This window comes from Theropithecus gelada, chromosome 20 (assembly GCF_003255815.1).
Source record: "Theropithecus gelada isolate Dixy chromosome 20, Tgel_1.0, whole genome shotgun sequence".
NCBI lineage: Eukaryota > Metazoa > Chordata > Mammalia > Primates > Cercopithecidae > Theropithecus > Theropithecus gelada.
In genome coordinates, this window is record NC_037688.1 from 60,097,089 (window position 1) to 60,117,244 (window position 20,156).

General features: G+C 43.9%; 1 protein-coding gene across 2 annotated transcripts in view; it reads right to left on the bottom strand.

Annotated features, from left to right (window-relative positions):
- Positions 1-213: 213 nt before the first annotated feature.
- The window catches only part of PRKCB (protein kinase C beta), a 382,718-nt gene continuing 362,775 nt past the window's right edge, over positions 214-20,156 (bottom strand). The window contains exon 17 of one of the 2 annotated variants that reach the window (XM_025370488.1): positions 214-864. In XM_025370488.1, the coding sequence (XP_025226273.1) occupies positions 712-864 (153 nt within the window). In that variant the 3' untranslated portion in view covers positions 214-711. Of the gene's footprint in view, positions 6,186-20,156 lie in introns of both variants that reach the window. The other variant, XM_025370487.1, reaches the window with a different exon arrangement.

A 20,156-nucleotide genomic window follows, 5' to 3' on the forward strand; every position in this document is an offset into this window, starting at 1 on the left:
CTTAGAGCTGCTAGTCTTTTGTTGCTTTTTTCAAGGGACTCTAAAAGTCCAGGAATTTATATAAAGTATCTTATTTTTTCATGTTCACAATGGTTTTAATTACATAAAATTCCATGTGAGTAAAATTAAGCTTATCTAATGGCTACAAACTGGATCTTCAGTTTGTAACCTCTGTAACATGATCCATTTAAGAAAAGACATATAAACAAGAGCTTGCATATAGTAATTCAGTTTAATCATATCAATTCTTAAACAAAAAATTTCCTCCAAGAGACAATAGTTCACAGTAACTGCAAAGCTTACTCACAATTTTTAAAAATATTGGTCATGCTTAGCATTCAAAGAAGATATTATAGAATAACTGTAAAAACTTTTACCAGGAACATTAGCTTCTGACTTGAAAAATTACAAATACTGAAGCATTTTGGTATCAGACACAGTAGTTTTGACATTGTCTGTTCATTTGATGAGTTTCTGGAAGTTTGGAAAATTGTATCTCTATAATTGGATAATGCGCTTATTCTAAACTAAACATTTTCAAATGTAGAAAACAAACTAGCAAGCTACACATACAAAGAAAAGCCCTCTAAGACAAGCTTTCCACATGTTGAATGCCAGCATGTGCACCGTGAATCCTGGAAGACTAGAATTGATACGTACGCTTGGCCTGAAGTCTTACACCCCAGGCTCAATGATGGAGTTTGCATTCACCTACACATTAATGACAAACTCTGGGTTAGTGTAAGAGAAGCCAGCAAATTCATTTTGGTCCAAGTTCATGATGAAGAGTTTGTCAGTGGGGGTCAGTTCCACAGGCTGTCTGGTGAACTCTTTGTCGAAGTTGGAGGTGTCTCTCTTGTCTCTCTGCCAAATGGAAAGTAAACACATTAACACAGCATAAGAAGAAAGACACAGGACCAAGATACGCCAGTCATCGGGTGGCTGATGCCGTCTCATGAGCAGAGTCAGAAAGAGCCCTGTGCTGAAAATTTTTAGCAGCTGCACTCCATGTACTAGCTTTCATTTCACATTGTATGTTGGCTTGGGGATAGAAATGTAGTGGAAATTTTGTAAGAAAAGAAATGTCATTGAATTTCCGTAAGAATTGCCATAAAGTGGTGTGTGTGTGTGCGCGTGTGTGTGTTCGTGTGTGCGTGTGGTGGTGTATTTTCTTTGGCTTTAGGATGAATTGAATTGGAAGCTACTTATTACCATGCTTAATGTTATAGAAATAACCATTAGGTAGAGCGTCCTGGAGAAAACCATTCAGTAGCAGCCCAGGTGGCTAGAAGACCTCTTTCTTTGAAAAGGTGAACTGCTGCCCATCTACTCTGCCCCCAAGAAGGCAGAATGACCATGTGGAGAAATCAGATCACTGCTTAATGAAAGGAATTGACGACTGTCAGCTCGAAAATCCACCCACAGACTAGAATTGGGTCTTTATCAGGCGGAAGTTCTCTCCAAAGACATTTTTAGCATGTATCTAGTCAACAAACTCTTGTTTGTTGAGAGAAAATCCAAAGCTTAAAGGAAGGTGTGTAAGGGGAGCCTTAAAACAAAACAAAACAAAACAAAATAAACTCAAAGCAACTCGATTCTCCTAGTAAGTCTGACATTTCCTTTTTTGTTCAGTAGGGAGGTGGGGAAGAAATTAACTCCCATTTACTAGCAACTGTTTGGGGCAAGTCTCACCAGGGAACATCAGAATGTGGGCTAATAAAAGAATCTGTATGATGCTCCAACCTCCTCAGGGTCCTTGCAAGCCTCTTGTCTTTTCTTATCATCACCACACCCACCTAGGGCAGGTAGGGTTGGAGTCCTCACCTCCTATATATGACATATGAGAGAACCAAGGCACAAGCAGGCAGGGCGGCTTGCCCAAGATTTCAGCGGGTTCCTGATTTTTACCTGACAACATCGCTGCCACGTAGGCCTCATCTCAGTCCCTCGGACTGGAGGGACAGCCCAATGGCTGTTTTATTACAAAACAACCAGAGAAGAAGGCCTTGGATTCACTAGTGCCCTGCACATTCCCGGGCTGCAGCCAAAGTTGTGTCAGATTATAAAGGCCAGGGGGTCGGTAAGTATTGACTAACTCATGAGCATTTGAGCCATCAACACTCAGGCTTTAGGTTTAGCCCCCTAATGGGCACTAGCTGTTAAGGATCTCTCATTGCTGGGTTCACTCTCCTTTGCAAAACATGTTTTACAAGACTTGCTTCTTTGTGGCTGCTCCCCTGAGATAGGTAAAATGTCTCTATGGAGTTCCCTCCTTATTCTTGCCGTGTCTGTGTGAGAGTCGGGGAGTGAGGTGGACACACAGGTCTCAGGAGTACACGTGGGTATGTGTGGCTAGAGTGGAGCAGGTTAAGATGCTGACGGAGCTGTTTGCTGGGATCCATCTCTACCGTGTCCCACCTGCCCTGTTTGTCTTGTCCTGTCTTCTGTTAGCCTGTGGGGTGCTACAGGAATTTCCATCCCCCAGGCGCTCGGTGTGTTACTTCCGGTGTTCACAGCAAAGCTCGAATGTCTCCTCTTTAATATTGTCTGTGCATCTCTCTCCCAATCCCCACGAGTCACACTTTAGCATCCTTTAATTATCTTGATTGCACTTATTGCTTTCAGAAATTGTCTTGTTTATTTATTATTTCTCTCCAAGAAACAGTATTCTTGGAGAATTTCTTGGAGAGCAACAATAAACAGGGTCCTCATCAGGTTCTTCACTACTGTATTTCCAGTGCCAAGAATAGTGCCTGGCACACAGTAGGTTGTTTGTAATTATTTGTGGAATAAAGGAAGACTTGGGATATGCCTCTATCCTTTTTGCAACTTATAATTACCCCCGAGCCAGAAACTTTACTCTGAGGCAAAACAATGGAATGTATTCCCATTGATCCTAAAGGTCTTCCAAATGGGCCACTGTCCCTTTTGAACCCCTGTATAAACTGAACTGTGTTAGGGCCCTTAAAGGTCTGAGAACTCCAGGACAGTGTGTGAGCTAAAAGGCAGGTATATTTGGAGCTAGAAGACACAAACCTGCCTTTTTTTTAGGTCTCCCCTGGTCTCATCAACGCTATTTCGCTTTCCATGCCTGTGGGCATCTTAGCAAAGATTACCTTCTGACCAGCCCCACCTTGGAAAGCCCTGTCCCCTTTGTTGTGCTGGTGATGGCTAATGCTTCAGATAACCACAAGGTCCAGACAGGACTTGCCTTTATGGACTTTGCCCTGTGGGCAGATCCCCAGAGAAAATACTCCTGGATTTTACCACAGAAGTTGGGAGAGAATGAGCTTCTCTGTTGAGATCATTTCTTTGAGGCTGATAGCATCTGAAGCCACGTGAGAACAGTAACACTCATCCAAGGAGGGTTATTAATTCTACTGACCTCCTGTTAATCCCCCAAGAAGGCCCTTGTGGCTATGGCCCTGTCCTCTCTTTAAAAAGCTCTGTTTCTCAGTTTCTTCTGCACTGGAAATGTGGATAGAAAAGGAAGTGGTAGAAATTCTGACTTTCCATGGAAAGTTTCTCTAAAAGAGACTTTGACTTGAGTCTCTATTTCTGCAAACTATTAAACTTTTGAAAAATAATGGCAAGAATTTGGAAAATGTTGAGTGCATTATATAAACACACTATCTTCCTTCCTTCCTTCCTTCCTTCCTTCCTTCCTTCCTTCCTTCCTTCCTTCCTTCCTTCCTTCCTTCTTTCCTTCCTTCTTTTGTTCTTTTTCTTCTCTCTCTCTCTCTCTCTCTTTCTCTTTCCATCCATCCTACATTGTTTTCTAAAGTTGTCTCAGATCATGTGTCAATGGCCTAGTGTTTCTCCATGGTTTTCATCTTCCTGAGAGCATGTCCAAGCAAAATGAGATCATGAGCCAACCACCAGATGAGAGACCTCAAATCTTGCCTGTTGGTGGGCCTGGCTCAGAGATGCCTGTTGCTTTGCTACAGAGCAGAAAGTGCCCTGCACTGAGGATCAGGACACCCAGGTTTTTATCCCAGTTGACTGACTTTGGGCAAGTTCCTTCCTCTTTCCAGATGCCAGTTTCTCAATGATAAAGTGAGGGGGCTTTGCTCCGATTTTCCTCCTTCTCTAATTGCCTAAACTTGCCAGCTAGAACTTCAAGTTTGCTTCACCTTAGGTCCTGATTGCCACCATAGTGGGGACAGCAGGGACGGTCCCCAAGCCTGAAGCAAGAAGAGGACAGAGAAGGATGAACTGCAGGAGACTTTGCCTAAGCAGAAATCCAAACCCCATTTTTCCTTAAAGATGAGACATCTTACTTCAAGGACATTTGTCAAGTTGTTAAAATTTCCCTGATGGTCTCTCAGAAGCCCTGGAACTTCTGGAAATCACTTGAACTGTGATAAGAATTCTCTTTAGAGCTGCCTGAGAATAGCAGGACACGGCAGGCGAGGAGGAGGAGTCACCTGCTGTCTTAATCCGTTCAGACAGGAGTGAAATTTCTCCCACCCAAGGGTTTCCTTGGGCTTTAGGGAGCTTGCAAAGCTGTTTGCTAGAAAGAATATTTAGTCCAAGTTGGGAGGAGTGGTGATTTTGATAAGAAAATCAAGAGCCCCATTCATGTTCCCAGCTGGTCTCTAAACTTGACTTTGGGCTCCAATATCCTCGTTGGCTCTGGCCAGGTCTTCCCACCCCACTACAGGCCACCAGCAGCCCCTGAACGGGCCACAGCCCCTGACTCTCCGAGTGGTTGAACACTGGGGCCAAGATTAAAGCTCCACAGTTAGTTCCTTTCTCCTGAGTTCCCTCCTCAGTTCCCACTTTGTAGTTTAGGTCCACGTTTTTCAAAAAGATCAGCTTTCCTTGAAATAGTATTTCTTCTTCTTTTCTTTTTTTTTTTTTTTTTTATTGTATCTCGATGCTAGAAGAAAAATGGCACATAACAGAGATCCAGATACAAATGAACATTTCCACAAACATCTTGCAAAACAACATCAAAGTGAGGAATACAACCATCTTTGTTTCAAGAAACGGTGTTCTTTTTCAGAGCACTTAATTAGCTTTCTAAAGCCAGTAACAAATCTAGACAAATCCCATTCCCACAGGCCTGAGTCTGCTAGGCTCCACAGCCGTCTTCTCGGTTAAATCAAAGCAGGTCGTCAATGTGGTTAATAACATTTGAACACATATTTTAAAGCATGTGTAACAATGTGAGTCACTTTTTTTTCTTTTTTTTTTTTTTGCATTTGAACATCAACAGAAACAAAACCCCAAAGCAAATAAAGTTTGAAATGCAATGTAAAACCAGGGCCCTTTGGGGGCCTTGCTAGAGTGACTGTGTTGTTTCAGGGAGTGGTGCCAAATGCCCTTTTCAAGTAGTTTGGGGATGAGAGTGATCAAAGACATAAAGTATCAGAAACTACAACACTGAGGTAGCACCCAAGCTGGTTGCCCTTTGACCCCTTGAAGTGCTTTTAGACTGAGACTGTCTAAAAGCACATTCTTGGAATTTTAGAACTTTGATAACTTTAACTTTGAGTTTAAAAAAATAACAAGTAACATTTTATTTTGAGCATGTTCTTTTCAAGGTCTGGTGCCTCCAGAACAGGTGAAATAGAGGGATTCCTCTTAGGCAAAGCAACTATACACTTGGATACAAGCCAAGCTCCAGGCCCGGAAGTAGAAGAGTACTGCTAACATCCAATTATCCACAGATTGGATGGTTTGGGGTGAATATGGCAGTGCAGAAAAAGAGGGAAAGAAAGCAGGCATTTTCTCTCCCCATTGGGTCTACTTAGCTGACATGCTGCGGAAAACAAATTGTAAGAGGACTTTGATAATGTGTTAATTATGCAGCTGCATTTTCCATAGGCCATCTGCATAATCCCATCTCATAGAGATGCTCCAAACTACCTGAGGACATTTGGATTCTGAAACACTGTCACTCTAGTCTCATCAGAAAATCAAACATGGATGCAACTTGGCAATGAAAAACATAAAAATGTCACCACAATAGCCGTTGAGCTTGAATGACAGAAATGAAGGACGGAGATCTACACATCTACTTAGCTCTTGACTTCGGGTTTTAAAAATTCAGAGTTAACAAAGGAAAATCCTTCGAATTCTGATTGGTCAATATTCCTGATGACTTCCTGGTCGGGAGGTGTTAGGACTGGTGGATGGCGGGTGAAAAATCGGTCGAAGTTTTCAGCATTTCGCCCACACTATGAGAGGGGAAGAAAAGAACTTGTGGTGGGTGGGAAAAAAACAAAAACAAAAGCCAAAATAAAACAGAACCTAGCATAATTGGGTGTGCTTTTCTCCAATCCCTTCCCTTTCAGAAACTCAGAGAGGTTGTTTCAAATGATCAGAAATGAGAGCAACATAAAATGTAAAATTCTCATGACCTTTGGTGCATGACCTTGGGTTCCCGACCTTCAGTTTTTGTAGCTCATGAGCCGTTCCTGGTGTCCTTCTGGGCAGTCAGGAGATGGATGGCAAAGGCATGAGATGGTGGGGCCAGAGGCATGTGGCATGTCCCCCCAACCCACCCCGAGAAGTCAGCCAAGCTCATCTGTTGGAATACATGGGATCAAGGCACCTGAGATGTTTCAGGGGGTGCAAGATGCAAAGTAATGACCCATTTATACATCACCTGGGAGATCCCAGTATTTATAGCAGCAGACCCCTCAAAGTGCTGTCCTCCAGCTCTCAATCAGGAGCAGTGGATGTTTTCCAACTCAACAGAATACAATTTATAAACTCCAGCCAATGGAGGAAGATCCCAATGAAGATCTGGGTTTGATGCTTGCAACGCCTGGGCAACCACGAGGCTCCTGGTTAGCTGGAGCAGTCATTGACCATTAAGTGCAATGTGCCAGGAGGTAAATTCAGCCACTCCCTCTTCAATTAGGAAGGAGGAATGTGGGAGGAAATACAAACCATTGTTTGGTGAAGCAATCAGGTTCTAGAGAGAAAATAGTTGCCATTTCTCACCCATCCTGCTGGTCTTTCTATATAAAAAAGGCCCCTATCTGAGGCAGAGTTATAACACATATGTGCATATACCTGTGTACATGTGTGCATGCATGCACGAGTGCTCACACCTGTACATGCTAATTCCCACCTAATGAGAAGGGGCAAACCACTAATTTGGGGTTCCTTGTTCTTTGCCAGCAAAACCCATTTGCACAAAAGCTCTATGTGTTTCCAACACAGTATCTATAGGGGGTAACCACAACCTAATAGTATAATAGTAATAGTAGTAATAATAACCATGACTGTCGATATTTATGATGCATTTGCTATATGCCAGTGCAAAATGCTCTTTACTGGAAAGTTCTTTACTTGCATTACCTTATTTAATCTTCCCAATGGCCCTATGAAGTGGGTATTATCATCTCCATTTTATAGATGAGGGAACTGAGACCAGGGAGATTATGTAATTTGTTCAAGGTCGTTACAGTGAACCAGTAGCAGAGCAAGATGAATCAGGTCCATCTGACATTAGAGCCCAAGTTTCTGGCTCCATTTTACAAGCAGAGTGGCCGTGCACGGTGGCTCACACCTGTAATCCCAGCACTTTGGGAGGACGAGGCGGGTGGATCACGAGGTCAGGAGATTGAGACCAGCCTGGCCAACATGGTGAAACCCCATCTCTACTAAAAATACAAAAATTAGCCAGGCATGGTGAAGGGTGCCTGTAGTCCCAGCTACTCAGGAGGCTGAAGCAGGAGAATCACTTGAACCGGGAGGCAGAGGTTGCAGTGGGCTGAGATCATGCCACTGTACTCCAGGCTGGGTGACAGAGCAAGACTCTCTCTCAAAATAAAAAATAAATAAATAAATAAATACAAGTATGGTGGCAGCCTGGTGGCTGATTGACTAATGGAGTTGGGAAGCGGCTGGCGGGAAGACAAGGATGGGGATGATGAAGTCTCTGGTTTGAATAACAGAGACTGTGGTTGTATGAACTGAGAGAAAGTGGGAAAACTGAGAAAGATGATAAATTCCATTTTGAACAATGACTTTGAGAGGCCAATGAGAGTCCCGGTAATGACCAGAAGTCAGAAGCACAGGTTCTGGGCTGGGCGTGGTGGTTCACACCTGTAATCCCAGCACTTTGGGAGGCCAAAGTGGGCAGATCACCTGAGATCATGATTTTGAGACCAGCCTGACCAACGTGGCAAAACCCTGTCTTTAAAAAATTAGCTGGGCGTGGTGGTGCATGCCTGTAGTCCCAGCTACTCAGGAAACTGAGGTGAGAGAATTGCTTGAGCCCACGAGGTGGAGGTTGCAGTGAGCAGAGATTGCACCACTGCACTCCAGCCTGGGCGGTGATGGAGACCTTGACTCAAAAAAGGGAAAAAAAAAAAAAAAAAAAAAAAAAACAGCACAGGAGGAGAGAGCTCTTGAAAAACCTTTTTTTTTTTTTTTTTCCAGCACAGAATATGGGGAGTGGAAAGAGATAACAAAAGTAATAAAAACCAGAGAGCACTTTCAGTGAAACAGACATTTGCCAAGTGTTTTTGCATATATGACCTTTTTCATTCATGTAACAACTCTGTGAAATAGATGTTTTATTTCCATTTACCCATGATAAAAATGCCCCTTAAAGTGTCTTAGGACAGCACGAGGAGAACCAGGAGAGAACATTATCAGCCAAACTAAGGACTGAGAGGAATCCCAGGAGAAGGGCATTGGTATAACTAAAATATCTTTAAGAGGTCAAATAGGAGAGTTGCTGAAAAGGGATCATTGCAGTTGGCAACTGGGGTGATACTGATGAGAAATGGAGGCCTGAACTTCACTTCTGCCACTGAACTTCAGTTGCTGGAAGAGTGAAGGTACATTGAAAAAGTCAAGAGGTGCACGCTCTTCTTCAAAGCCTTTTTGTTGAGGGAAGAAGTATTTGCTGTGCATGCAAGGGACTGAGGTCTCCAAGAGCCTCTGCCTCCTGCTCACTTCTTATCTGAGTAAAAGTGAGTCTGGGGCTGGGCATGGTGGCTCATGCCTGTAATCCCTGAACTTTGGGAGGCCAAGGCGTGTGGATCACCTGAGGTCAGGAGTTTGAGACCAGCCTGGCCAACATGGTGAAACCCTGTCTCTACTAAAAATACAAAAACAGCCAGGTGTGGTGTCAGGCACCTGTAATCCCAGCTACTTGGAAGGATGAAGCAGGAGAATCACTTGAACCCGGGAGATGGGGGTTGCAGTGAGCTGAGATGGCACCATTGCACTCCAGCCTGGGCAACAAGAGGGAAACTCTGTCTCAAAGAAAGAAAAAAAAGTGAGTCTGTAGACTGAATTCAAACCCCAGCACTATGCTGCCTACTATCTGTGCAATTCTGGGCAAATTCCTTAAAGTCTCAGTTTCCTCTTTTGGAAAAGGGGAGCAATTTTAATTCGTATCACATTGGGGTTGTGAAATGAGGATAAAATGAGAGAATGCAAGCAACAGGTACTGAGTATGTGATCAACGCATCATGGCTCCAAGTATTATTTAGTTTCCATTTTCTACTCCAAATCCCTACAGACAGATAGCATATGTTTCCTATAATAGGGCATTTTCATGGTGTTTAAGTTTTAAATACTAAGGAAACAGTCTTGAATTTTTAAAAGACTCTTGTCAGACTTAAGGAAACCTATTTGTCATTCCAAACTAAATTGCTTCTGCTGTTTTTGTTATCTTGGCTTCAGGTCTCAGAAAATGAGAACTCTCTGACACAGTATCAAGACCTGGGGTCTGTTCTGCTGGCCAGTGGAGGGAAACTCCCACAGAAGGATGACCCCTCAGGATAAACTCAGAGTGGTTAGGATTGTTGTCCAGATTCATTCGTTTGTTTATTCATTTTCTCATTCAGACGGATGTATTGAGTACTCACTATGTGCCAGGCTCTGTGCTAGTAGAAAATGATACAAAATCCATGCTTCATGGAACTTACATTTTACTGGGGAAGAGAAGCAACAAACAAACGAGACCGTAACTATAAATGTGTATATATATTTTAGTGCCAGAGAGAGATAAGTGATGTTAAGAAAAATAAAGCCAAGGCAAGGCGGGTTGACTCACACCTGTAATCCCAGCACTTTGGGAGGCCGAGGCTGGTGGATCACTTGAGCTTAGGAGTTCATGGCCAGCCTGGGCAACATGGTGAAACCCCGTCTCTACCAAACATACAAATATTAGCTGGGTGTGGTGGTGCACACCTGTGGTCCCGGCTACTCAGGTGGGCTGCGGTGCGGGGATCACTCGAGCCCAGGAGGCAGAGGTTGCAGTGAGCAGAGATCAAGCCACTGCACTACAAACTGGGTGACAGAGTGAGACTCTGTCCCAAAAAAAAAAAAAAAAAAAAAAAAGTAAAGAAAAAAAAAGAAAGGCCAGGGGATGGAGTAAGAGTGATGCCATTTTCAGCTTGGAGGAAATGACCTTTGAGCAAGACCTCAGTGGAGTGAGAGAGGGTGCCCTTTGGATGTCAGGAGGAAAGGCATTCTAGGCAGAGGGAGCTGCAAGTGCAAAGGGCCCGACAGAGCTCACCTGGCATAGTCACCAAGCAGCAATGAGGTCAGTATGGCCAGAGCAGAGTGACCAAGGGGTCACAGAGTGGACCACGAGCCAGAGCAGCGTCCTTGATGCCTTGATGGACAGTGGATTTTCATCTCAGCTCAATGGGAAACTGCTGGAGAATGTAGAGCCCTGAATGATATGATGACGTATATTTTGTTTTGATAGTATTTCATTGTTTTAGAGACATGGTCTTGCTCTGTTGCCCACGCTTGAGTCAGAGGCATGATCACAGCTCACTGCAGCCTCAAACTCCTGGGCTCAAGCGATGCTCCCACTTTCACCTCATGAGTAGCTAGGACTACAGATGTACATCACCACGCAGGACTAATTTTTTTTTTTTTTTTTTTTAGACCCGGGGTGTGTGGGGGGGGGGGTCTCGCTTGTTGCCCAGGCTGGTCTCGAACTCCTATCTTCAAGTGATCCTCCCACCTCAGCCTCCCAAAGTGCTGGAATTCCAGGTGTGTGCCACCAAGCCTGGCCCTGACTTACATTTAAACAGGATCACTGGTGTGGTATACAAGGATAGATTAAATGAGCGGGGGACAATAATGGAAACAGTGCAACCAGTGAGGAAGTGGTTACGATAATCCAGGTAAGAATGACGGGGGCTTGAAGGAAGGTGATTGGTAGGGGGATGGAAAGATGCATTCAGATGTGGGGTATGTTCTGAATTCAGAGTTGACAAGATTTGCTGATGGATGGGGTGTCGGGTATGAGAGGAAGAGAGGCATTGTTGGTGACACTGACATTTTTGGCCTGAGCTATTTAGTGAGAGAGGAACATGAGGAGCAGAGCCTACTTGAGGGGGGAAATTTAGTACTTGCTTTCCTTTATGATAAGTTCAAAATTCCAGCAGACAAGTCAAGGAGTCCCCTCAGCTGTGGGGATTGCAGAGGTTCGGGGAGCTAGACTGGTGGCCATGGCATCAGGGAGAGACTGCTGCAGTCATCCACAGGAGAGGAATGGTGGCTAGGACTGTAGAAAAGGGAGGTGGAGCAGACAATAAAGAGGTGCTGGTGGCAGGGACTGCTGGTATGGCATCCTGGTGTGGCTATAAGGCAGATCAGTGCGTGTTTTTCTTGGCCTGGGTGTTGGAACCCAAGCCAGCCAGTGTAGGAAGCACATTAGCTGAGACACGGAGCATCTTCAGGGACCATTTTTCTTTAAAAACCATCCATTTCCCATCCACGCCAGAAGGCTGTTGCTTCGCCTGGGCCTCCCCAGAGGCTGTGATGGGAGACAGTGAAACAGCTTCTGGCAGCTCCACAACCTCCCTATCCCTCTGCCCCTCCCTCCTGTCTCAGAGAACAATGAAATCTTTAAGTGAGATAGCACAGAGGAGACGCAAGAACGGGGCTTAACCAAGGGGGTGCGACACAGAGGGAGCATGATTTCCCTGCTAATCAGCGGCTTACCGGGCTGGCAGATCACAGCCTCCCTGTTAAGTGTTTCTGTGTTTTTCAAATGGAGCTGTCACTGACCATTAGCTTCAAGAGCGCTCCCTAAATGGAGACGTCAGCCCTTGGGAGACACAGCCCAGATCAGCTTCCTGCCTGCTGTGTCCTTGAAGTATGGGCAGCTCGGTGGCTGGGATCTAATTAAAAACGCACCATGGATTGCACCTGCCTCTCTGGCTTGTCTTGGGTGAACACTTCAGCCTCACTCAGCTGACAAAAAAAAAAAAAAAGAAAAAGAAAAAATCCGACCCCCTTGTCATCAGGGTACATCAATGGGGCTCCTGGAACAGGAATGGGGGCCAGAAACCAAGAGGGGTATTTAAACCACAAGCACCTCTTTCAGGATTAAGGAGAGGAGTAAGAAGGTTGATTTGTTGAATTATGCTCCTGAATTTAAGAATCTAGACAGTTTGAAAAGCATATCTGTGACCTGTTACACGTAAGCTCTTTTTCTTTTTCTCTTCTCTTTTAATTTGTTTCATTGAGTTAATAACAGAGTCTTGCTGTTGAATGTGGAGTTGGCTTGGTCACCACTGCCACAGGGATCTCGTTTTTGTTTTGTTTTGTTTTGTTTTGTTTCTTGAGACAAGGTCTTGCTCTCTTGCCCAGATTGGGGTGCAGTGGCGTGATCATAGCTCACTGCCACCTTGAATTCCTGGGCTCAAGGGATCCTCCTGCCTTGGCCTTGTGAGTAGCTTGGGACCACAGCTGCGCACCACCATGCCCAGCTAAAGGGATCTTTTAAAGATGCTGACCGGGTTATGCCATTTCCCTGCTCTTATCTGCAATAGCTCCCCATTGCCCAAAGCCCACACTCCTTAGCATGGCTTAAGGGGCCATTTAGGACCTGTTCCCGGACACTTGATCAACAGGCCCTTCCCTGCCCATGTCCCCAACCCCCTGAGACACCCTCCAGCCATACTGAAATATTTCCAGTTCCTGGAACACTCATGAACTCTTGGAGGTGACTCCAAGCCCTTGCACAGGCTGTCTCCTCTGCCAGGAGCACTTGCTCCCACTCCTTCCCCATCCATCCAGCTATCTCCTGTGCATCATTTCTGTCTCCAGAGCAGTGCCACTTCCTCCACAAGTTTTTTCCTGACCTCTCCTCTATACTCCTGGGTTTATCTCATCAAGATATAGGGCGTTCATCAAAGAATTGTTAGAGAAAACAAATGGGAATCTACTATGGACCAATAGGGAAAACAGTTAAATAAATAATGATACATCTATTTGATGTATTACCATGCAAAACACTCTTAAAAATTAAAAGAAGATGTAGAAGAATATGAAATGACATAGTTATATAATTACTAACAGTGTGTACAATATCTTTCCATTCTATAAATTATATACACAAATGTATATAATATCCGTACACATTTTATACACAGGCTTATGGAGATTAGAAGAATTACAGATGGTTTTCATCTTTTTCCTTTTCCCCTTTATGCTTGATTATATTTTTAAAAATTTACATAACAATCAGGTATTATTATTATTTTGTAATAAGAAAAGAAGCTGTGAAAGCTATTTTAAATGAGAGAGCAATTATCATGGAAGAAATTGAAAAATAGAAATAAAGAGAATGGGAGTATTTGGGTAAACTGTTAAGGTTAGCCTGACGCTACTTTAACATGCTTCATCTTAGTAAAACACTCTAAGGCAGCAGCAGGATCGAGTGAGGCTAGGACTGTGAGACCAGCCTGGGCAACATAGCAAGACCCTGTCTCTACAAAAAATTTAAAACTTCTCAGGGCGTGACGGCACATGCCTGTAGTCCCAGCTACCTGGAAGGCTGAAGTCAGAGGATCGCTTGAGCCCAGGAGGTTTAGACTGCAGCAAGCTATGATTGTGCCTCTGCATTCCAGCCTGGGTGACAGAGTGAGACCCTGTCTCAAAACAAAATGAAACAAAAAACCCTCCAAAACAAGGGGCTGCTTTGACGTGTATTTTGATGCTAAGGGATAATGAGGAAGGCTAATATTCGGGTCTTGTAGATCCTCTGCCTAGCAGCATGCCGGACGCTGGCGATACATAGGAGGGTACCTGTTCTTGTCCCCATTGAGCTTAAGGTCTAGCAGAGGACACAGATGCACACACAGGCCACTGCATGGGACCATGGGACAGATGCTGCCATTGAGCACAGAGGAAAGGAACCCAAGAAGGGCTAGGAACACTGTCTGGAGGAAGTGACATCTCACTTGAGTGGGACCTGCAAGACAGACACTGCTTCTTTGGAAGAGGAAAGGAAAGAGCTGGAGAAGAAATGGAGGTAAAAAGAGGGTATGGACCGGGTAAGATGGTGGAGGAGAGCATAAGGCTCCTCCCTGCTGCTGTTGTCTAGCCAAGTTTGATGACATGAGGCTAGTGGCTCAGGGAAGCTACCTGCCCAGCCTCCATCAAGACACCAGGGCACCTTCAGGATAACAAGATCAGAAGGTCACAATGAAAAGACATCCAAGTTACATAGCCTAGGCAAAAAGACAAACGCATCTTTCTTTTTTAACATGTGCACATCCAGTGAAACGCAGGGTCGTTTCTATGCCTTCCAGTTTCCCACAGCTGAACACAGGAGGGACGCACCCAGGAAGAATCAGATGCACAAAGCTGCCTACACATTTGATCATTTAAAAAAGTCGTTTGTGGTCTGGGCTTTGGCAGAAAAAAGAGAGACTGGAGTCTTCTTCTTCTACTAATAATGAAGGTCCCTTACAGTCAGGGATCTTTTACCTCTTATGTTTATTTAGGGAGGAAGTCAGTAGGAGAGGGGTCTTTTGTGTTTCATACTAAGTCTGTTTCGTTTTGCTCTTGCTTTTCTTAATTTTCATTAAAAAAAAAATAATATCCAGTGTTTTGATTTCCTCCAGATCTCAGTTTAAATGGCACCTTGTCAGAGAAGCTGTTCCAGATCACCTTCAAATAAAGTGGATCCTCATTGTTCCCTCCTGTTACTCTGTATCAAGATATCCTCTTCATTTCTTTCACAGAAATAAAATCTAGTATATCTCAATCTATAATTATGAATATATGTTCATTCTCTGTTTATTGTCTGTGTTCTCATCTAGACTGTAAGCTACACGAGAGCAAAGTCACATCTGTTTTATTCACCACTGCGTTTCTAAGACCCAGGCACAAAAAATTATCAAATGGACAAATAATAGTGTATGTTAAGCACTAACTATGAGCCAGATATTGTGTTAAGTGCTTTGCAAGCATTATCTCCTTTAATCCCCCCAAAAGCTCTATGAAGTGCTTACTGTGCAGTGAGAAAATGGGTTTAGAGAGTTTAAGTATCTGACCATGATTTGATCCTAGATTTGACCAGAGATCCAGACTCTTCTATCATTCTCCTACATTTATCGCAGAAACAAACAAGCTATTAAAAAGCACCAAGAGGCGAGGCATGGTGGCTCATGCCTATAATACCAGCACTTTGGGAGGCCCATGTGGGAGGATCACGAAAGGTCAGGAGTTTGAGACCAGCCTGGGCAACATAGCAAGAACTTGTCTCTACAAAGAATTTTTAAAAAATTGGCCAGGCATGGTGGTGCATGCCTATAGTCCCAGCTGTTCAAGAGGCTGAGGCAGGGGGAACCCCTTGAACCTAGGAGTTGGAGGCTGCAGTGAGCTATTACTGTTCCACTTCACTCCAGCCTGGGTGACAGAATGAGACCCTGTCTCAAAAAAAAAAACCCAAAAAACAAAAAACAAAACAAAACAAAAAACAGTAATTGTAATAATTTTTCTTTCTTTTTTTTTTTTTTGAGATGAAGTCTCACTTTGTCACCCAGGTTGGTATGTAGTGGCGCCATCTCGGCTCACTGCAACCTCCACCTTCTGGGTTCAAGTGATTCTCCTGCCTCAGCCTCCCATGTAGCTGGGACTACAGGCGCCCATCACCACGCCCAGCTAATTTTTGTATTTTTAGTAGAGATGGGGTTTCACTATGTTGGCCAGGCTGGTCTTGAACTCCTGACCTCGTGATCCGCCCACCTTGGCCTCCCAAAGTGCTAGGATTACAGGCATAAGCCTCTGCGACTGGCCATAAAAAAATTTAAAACACACAAAAGAGTCCTTCTTAATCCTGCCACCCCAAATCTCTGTATTATGTTAACATCTTGGTCTGTATCCTAGATGGCTGATGAATAGATGAATGGATGTTTTTTAGTTTTTAGACAAAGGTGGAAACATGACTCTGTTCTTTTGCTTGCTTTTTAAGAGAAACTAGATGAAATACACTCTAAACATCTTCCCATGTCAACAGAGTATCTTTTTTTTCTTATCTATTCTTCACCATTCATCCTAAACCCACATTGCTGGCTTCAAGTAAACTCACCCTCAAATAGTAATTATCCCTTCTATTTGCCTATCTTTTTATAGCTTTGATTCCCACAAGGCTGTGAGATAGGCAGGAAAAGGATTATCTCTACTTAACAGATAATTTTAAGAGTTAACAGTTTGTTCCGGGTCATATGGAGTCAAGTAGGAGAGCCAAGATCCAGAGCCCATCTGTTCAATTCCAAAGCCCACGGGCTTTCCATTACATCCCATTGCCTCATACTATGTATCTGATTGTGTGGCATGGACTTAAAAGTTAAGCTGACCTGGGTACCGATCCTGGCTCCAACAATTCACAGCTATACAACCTTCAAGCAAGTTAGCTAAGTCCCCTAAGCTCAAGTTTCTTGTAGGATGGGGTGAGAATGACTTGATAAAATTCACATCAAATACTTAACATGGTAGCTGGTGGCTGCTGCTGAGGGCTGACTGACCTATTCCTGTCCAGTGAGTAAGTCTGATAGGGCTGTGCTCTGGCTTGAAAGAGGTCCTGTAAGCTCTGCCAAACCCCAAATTCCTACCCATATTCCCATCCCAATTACAAGCAGAATGAGGACCTGCCAGTGCTACTTAAGACACAGAACAGAAACCTTCCCACTTAGCCTGGTGCATCATGACAGGAAGCTACAAGACAAAGCCAGGCCCTGGGGCTCCCAGTTAGAGGAAGTGAAAAAAAGACATGTACCCTGGGGAGCAAAAGGGATGTGTTTCCAGTCCCACCCAAGCCTCACTTCCTTAGAAAGACATTTCAAGTACATTCACACACCATCTCTGTGCTGTTTTCCATATGCCATTTGGTGGGGGGGCGGGGGGCATTTGGCGGTTAGTTTTAAGAAACTGTACTTGTAACAAAACAAAAAGTAAGCTTTCTCTTTTCCTTTCTGGGTCATGAGCAGGTCTTAACCTTCCAAATTCAATTGTCACTGGAAGTCTTCGTGGAGTTGGAATTTCTATCGGGAGTGGCTGTGAAGGCAGGAAGAACATCAGCAAATGTGGTGATATGGTTTGAATGTGTCTCCCAAAGTTCATGTGTTGGAAACTTAATCCCCAAGGCAACAGTGTTGAGAGGTGGGAACTTTTGGAGGTGATTGGATTAATGTTATTACTGTGGGAGTGAATTTGTTTAAAAATTAAGTTACCCTCTCTCATGTACTCTCTTGCCGTGTGATGCTTTCTATCAGGTTACTATGCAGCAAGAAGGTCCTCCCCAGATACGGCCCCTGATCTTGGACTTCGCACCATCCAGAACCATTAGCCAAATACATTTCTTTTCATTACAAGTTATCCACTTTTTTTTTTTTAGACAGGGTCTCTCTGTCACTCGGACAGGAGGATTGCTTGAGCCTGGGAGGTCGTGTCTGCAGTAAGCTGTGATCACAACAATGCAGCCTCGACCTCCCAGGCTCAAGCAATCCTGCCTTAGTCACCCAAGTAGCTGGGACTACAGGCATGTGCCACCACACCTGGTTAATTTTTGTAGTATTTTTGTGTGTAGAGACAGAGTTTTGCCATGTTCCCCAAGCTGGTCTCAAACTCCTGGGCTCAAGTGATCTGCCCACATTAGCCTCCCAAAGTACTGGGATTACAGGCATGAGCCACTGCATCTGGCCCCAGTTTCAGGTATTCTTATAGCAGCACAAAACAGACTAAGATAGACACACAATGTCATAAAAATGAAGAAGAGGGGCTTAAAAAGGAGGAGTTACTCTGCATTTATCCTACAGATAAACTCACTTATGTAGGAAACTAGGAAGCTATTCAAAGGGTGATGTAGAGATAGATGTGAAGATAAGAAACAATCTCCAAGATAGAGGGGAATAAAGCAAGATACAGAAATTGTATACAGCATGCTAACATCCTTGTGTGTGATGTAGACTATTTCTGGGCCTGAACACATCTTCTCTAGAAGGTCACACAAGAACCTGGTTGCAGTGGGTGTCTCTAGGAAGGAGAATCAAGAAGCCTAGCTAGGAGCCATGGGTGAGGGGATTCTTAATTTCACTTTGTAGCTTTTAATGCTGCTTGAATATTTTATTTTTTCACATTTTTTTTAAAGGGGAAAGGATTAGAGCACCTAATAATATGGTGAGGTCAAGAAAGATGAGACAAGCTTGTGAAAGGAGGCAGTTTTCAGGTCACTGATGACTCAATGAGAAAAATATCAATAGGATGGTGGGAGCAGAAGCCAGATTGCACCAAACTGAGGAAAGAATAAATTGTCAACAAGTGGAAACAGCAGGAACTGGCAACTCTTTCAAAAGCATATTTGTATGCGAAGTAAGGTAGGGTAGTAGTCCTAGCAGGAGTAAGAGTAGTAGTAAGGAGGATTCCCAGGTTTGAGGTAGGGGATTTTTAACATGAAAAAGACATAGCAGGTTTATGCACAAAGGAGATGGTCAGGATAGAGTCAGAACGGACAGCTGCTGTTTTTGCCCAGCCATCAGGCATTCATTGTCTTTTCTTCTAGTGACAGTGGCTTTATTTTTCTTAAAGGAGATATTCCCTCTCTTCTTTCAAAATGTCTGATTTAGATAGGACATTCCTTCTCTTTTTTCAAAATGTCTGGATTAGATCCAGTTCCCTGGCTAAGAGGGGCAGGTGACCCAGGCCCAACCAATCAGCATATTCCATCCCCCCCTATGCAGTAAGCGATTCCCCTAGAGATGGGCGTATGACCCAATGTCTTCCAAAAAGATTGAGTCCTAGGCTGCTGGGATTTTATAAAAAGGAAGCCCTTTTTTTAAGGTAGAAGTTGCAGAGATAATGGGACATAAGTTGGGAGTTGCTATGTGCCCAAGAAAGCCTTCTGAGAATGAAGAATGAAGTCAACACAGTGGGGAAAGTAATCCTAAGGGATACAGAGAAATGTTTCCCTACTGGCATTGTTTGGGACCATGATCCATCTACATCTGAATACTAACTATCATTATTTTTTGCTTAAAAGTCAATTTAAATCAGGCTCCTATTTGAAACCACAGGAACATAGAGAAGTTGTAGACATAGACTAAACAGGGGAGATAAGCAGGAAGGATCGAGAGGGTGGAGTCCAGAGCAGGAGTGAGGGTAAGTCTCACATGAGTTGGGGGAGGGAACACATATTTGCTAAGACAGAGATGGAAGCCGGGCAAGGAGGTCAAGATGACTATGGAGGTGCTAGGAGGTGGTAAGAAGCTGAGGGCTACCAACTTGTGGCACCCGTGGGCCTCAATTTTCCTCATGATTTAGGGCAGGGATCCCCAATCCCGGGACCATGGACCAGTATCAAAATAACAATAATAATAAAGTCCTGTATCCATTAAGTGGAGCACCAGATTATTTTGCCATGGTTCTGTTATAATCCCTGGGTAAGTCACTTGGGCAAATCTCTAGGCTTCTGCCCATCTACAGAATGGAGCAGTTAAATTCCACTTCTAAGGTCATCGTTCAATTATTGACTTCAATTATATGATATTTCAGTAGTTATTCCCAGACAGAAGCTACCAGTTTCATGCCCTCCCCCAGTCAGTGGCCTTCCCATCTACCATTTCAGTTCAAATCGTTGACTTTTCTGCCAGGGGATATCTCAGAGTCATGTATCTGGTAGGTTCTATGGTTGACTTGCCCCCACAAAGTTCATGTGTTAGAAAATGAATCTCCAATGCAACAGTGTTGAGAGGTGGCACCTCATGAGGACTTAACACTGTTATCTTGGTGGTGGGTTCCAGATAAAAGGGATGAGTTTGGCTCCCTATCTTTCCCCTGCATGTGCACACACACGTATGCATATGCATATATATGCACATACATGCACACACACACACATGCATGCATACTCTCTCTTGCCCTTCACC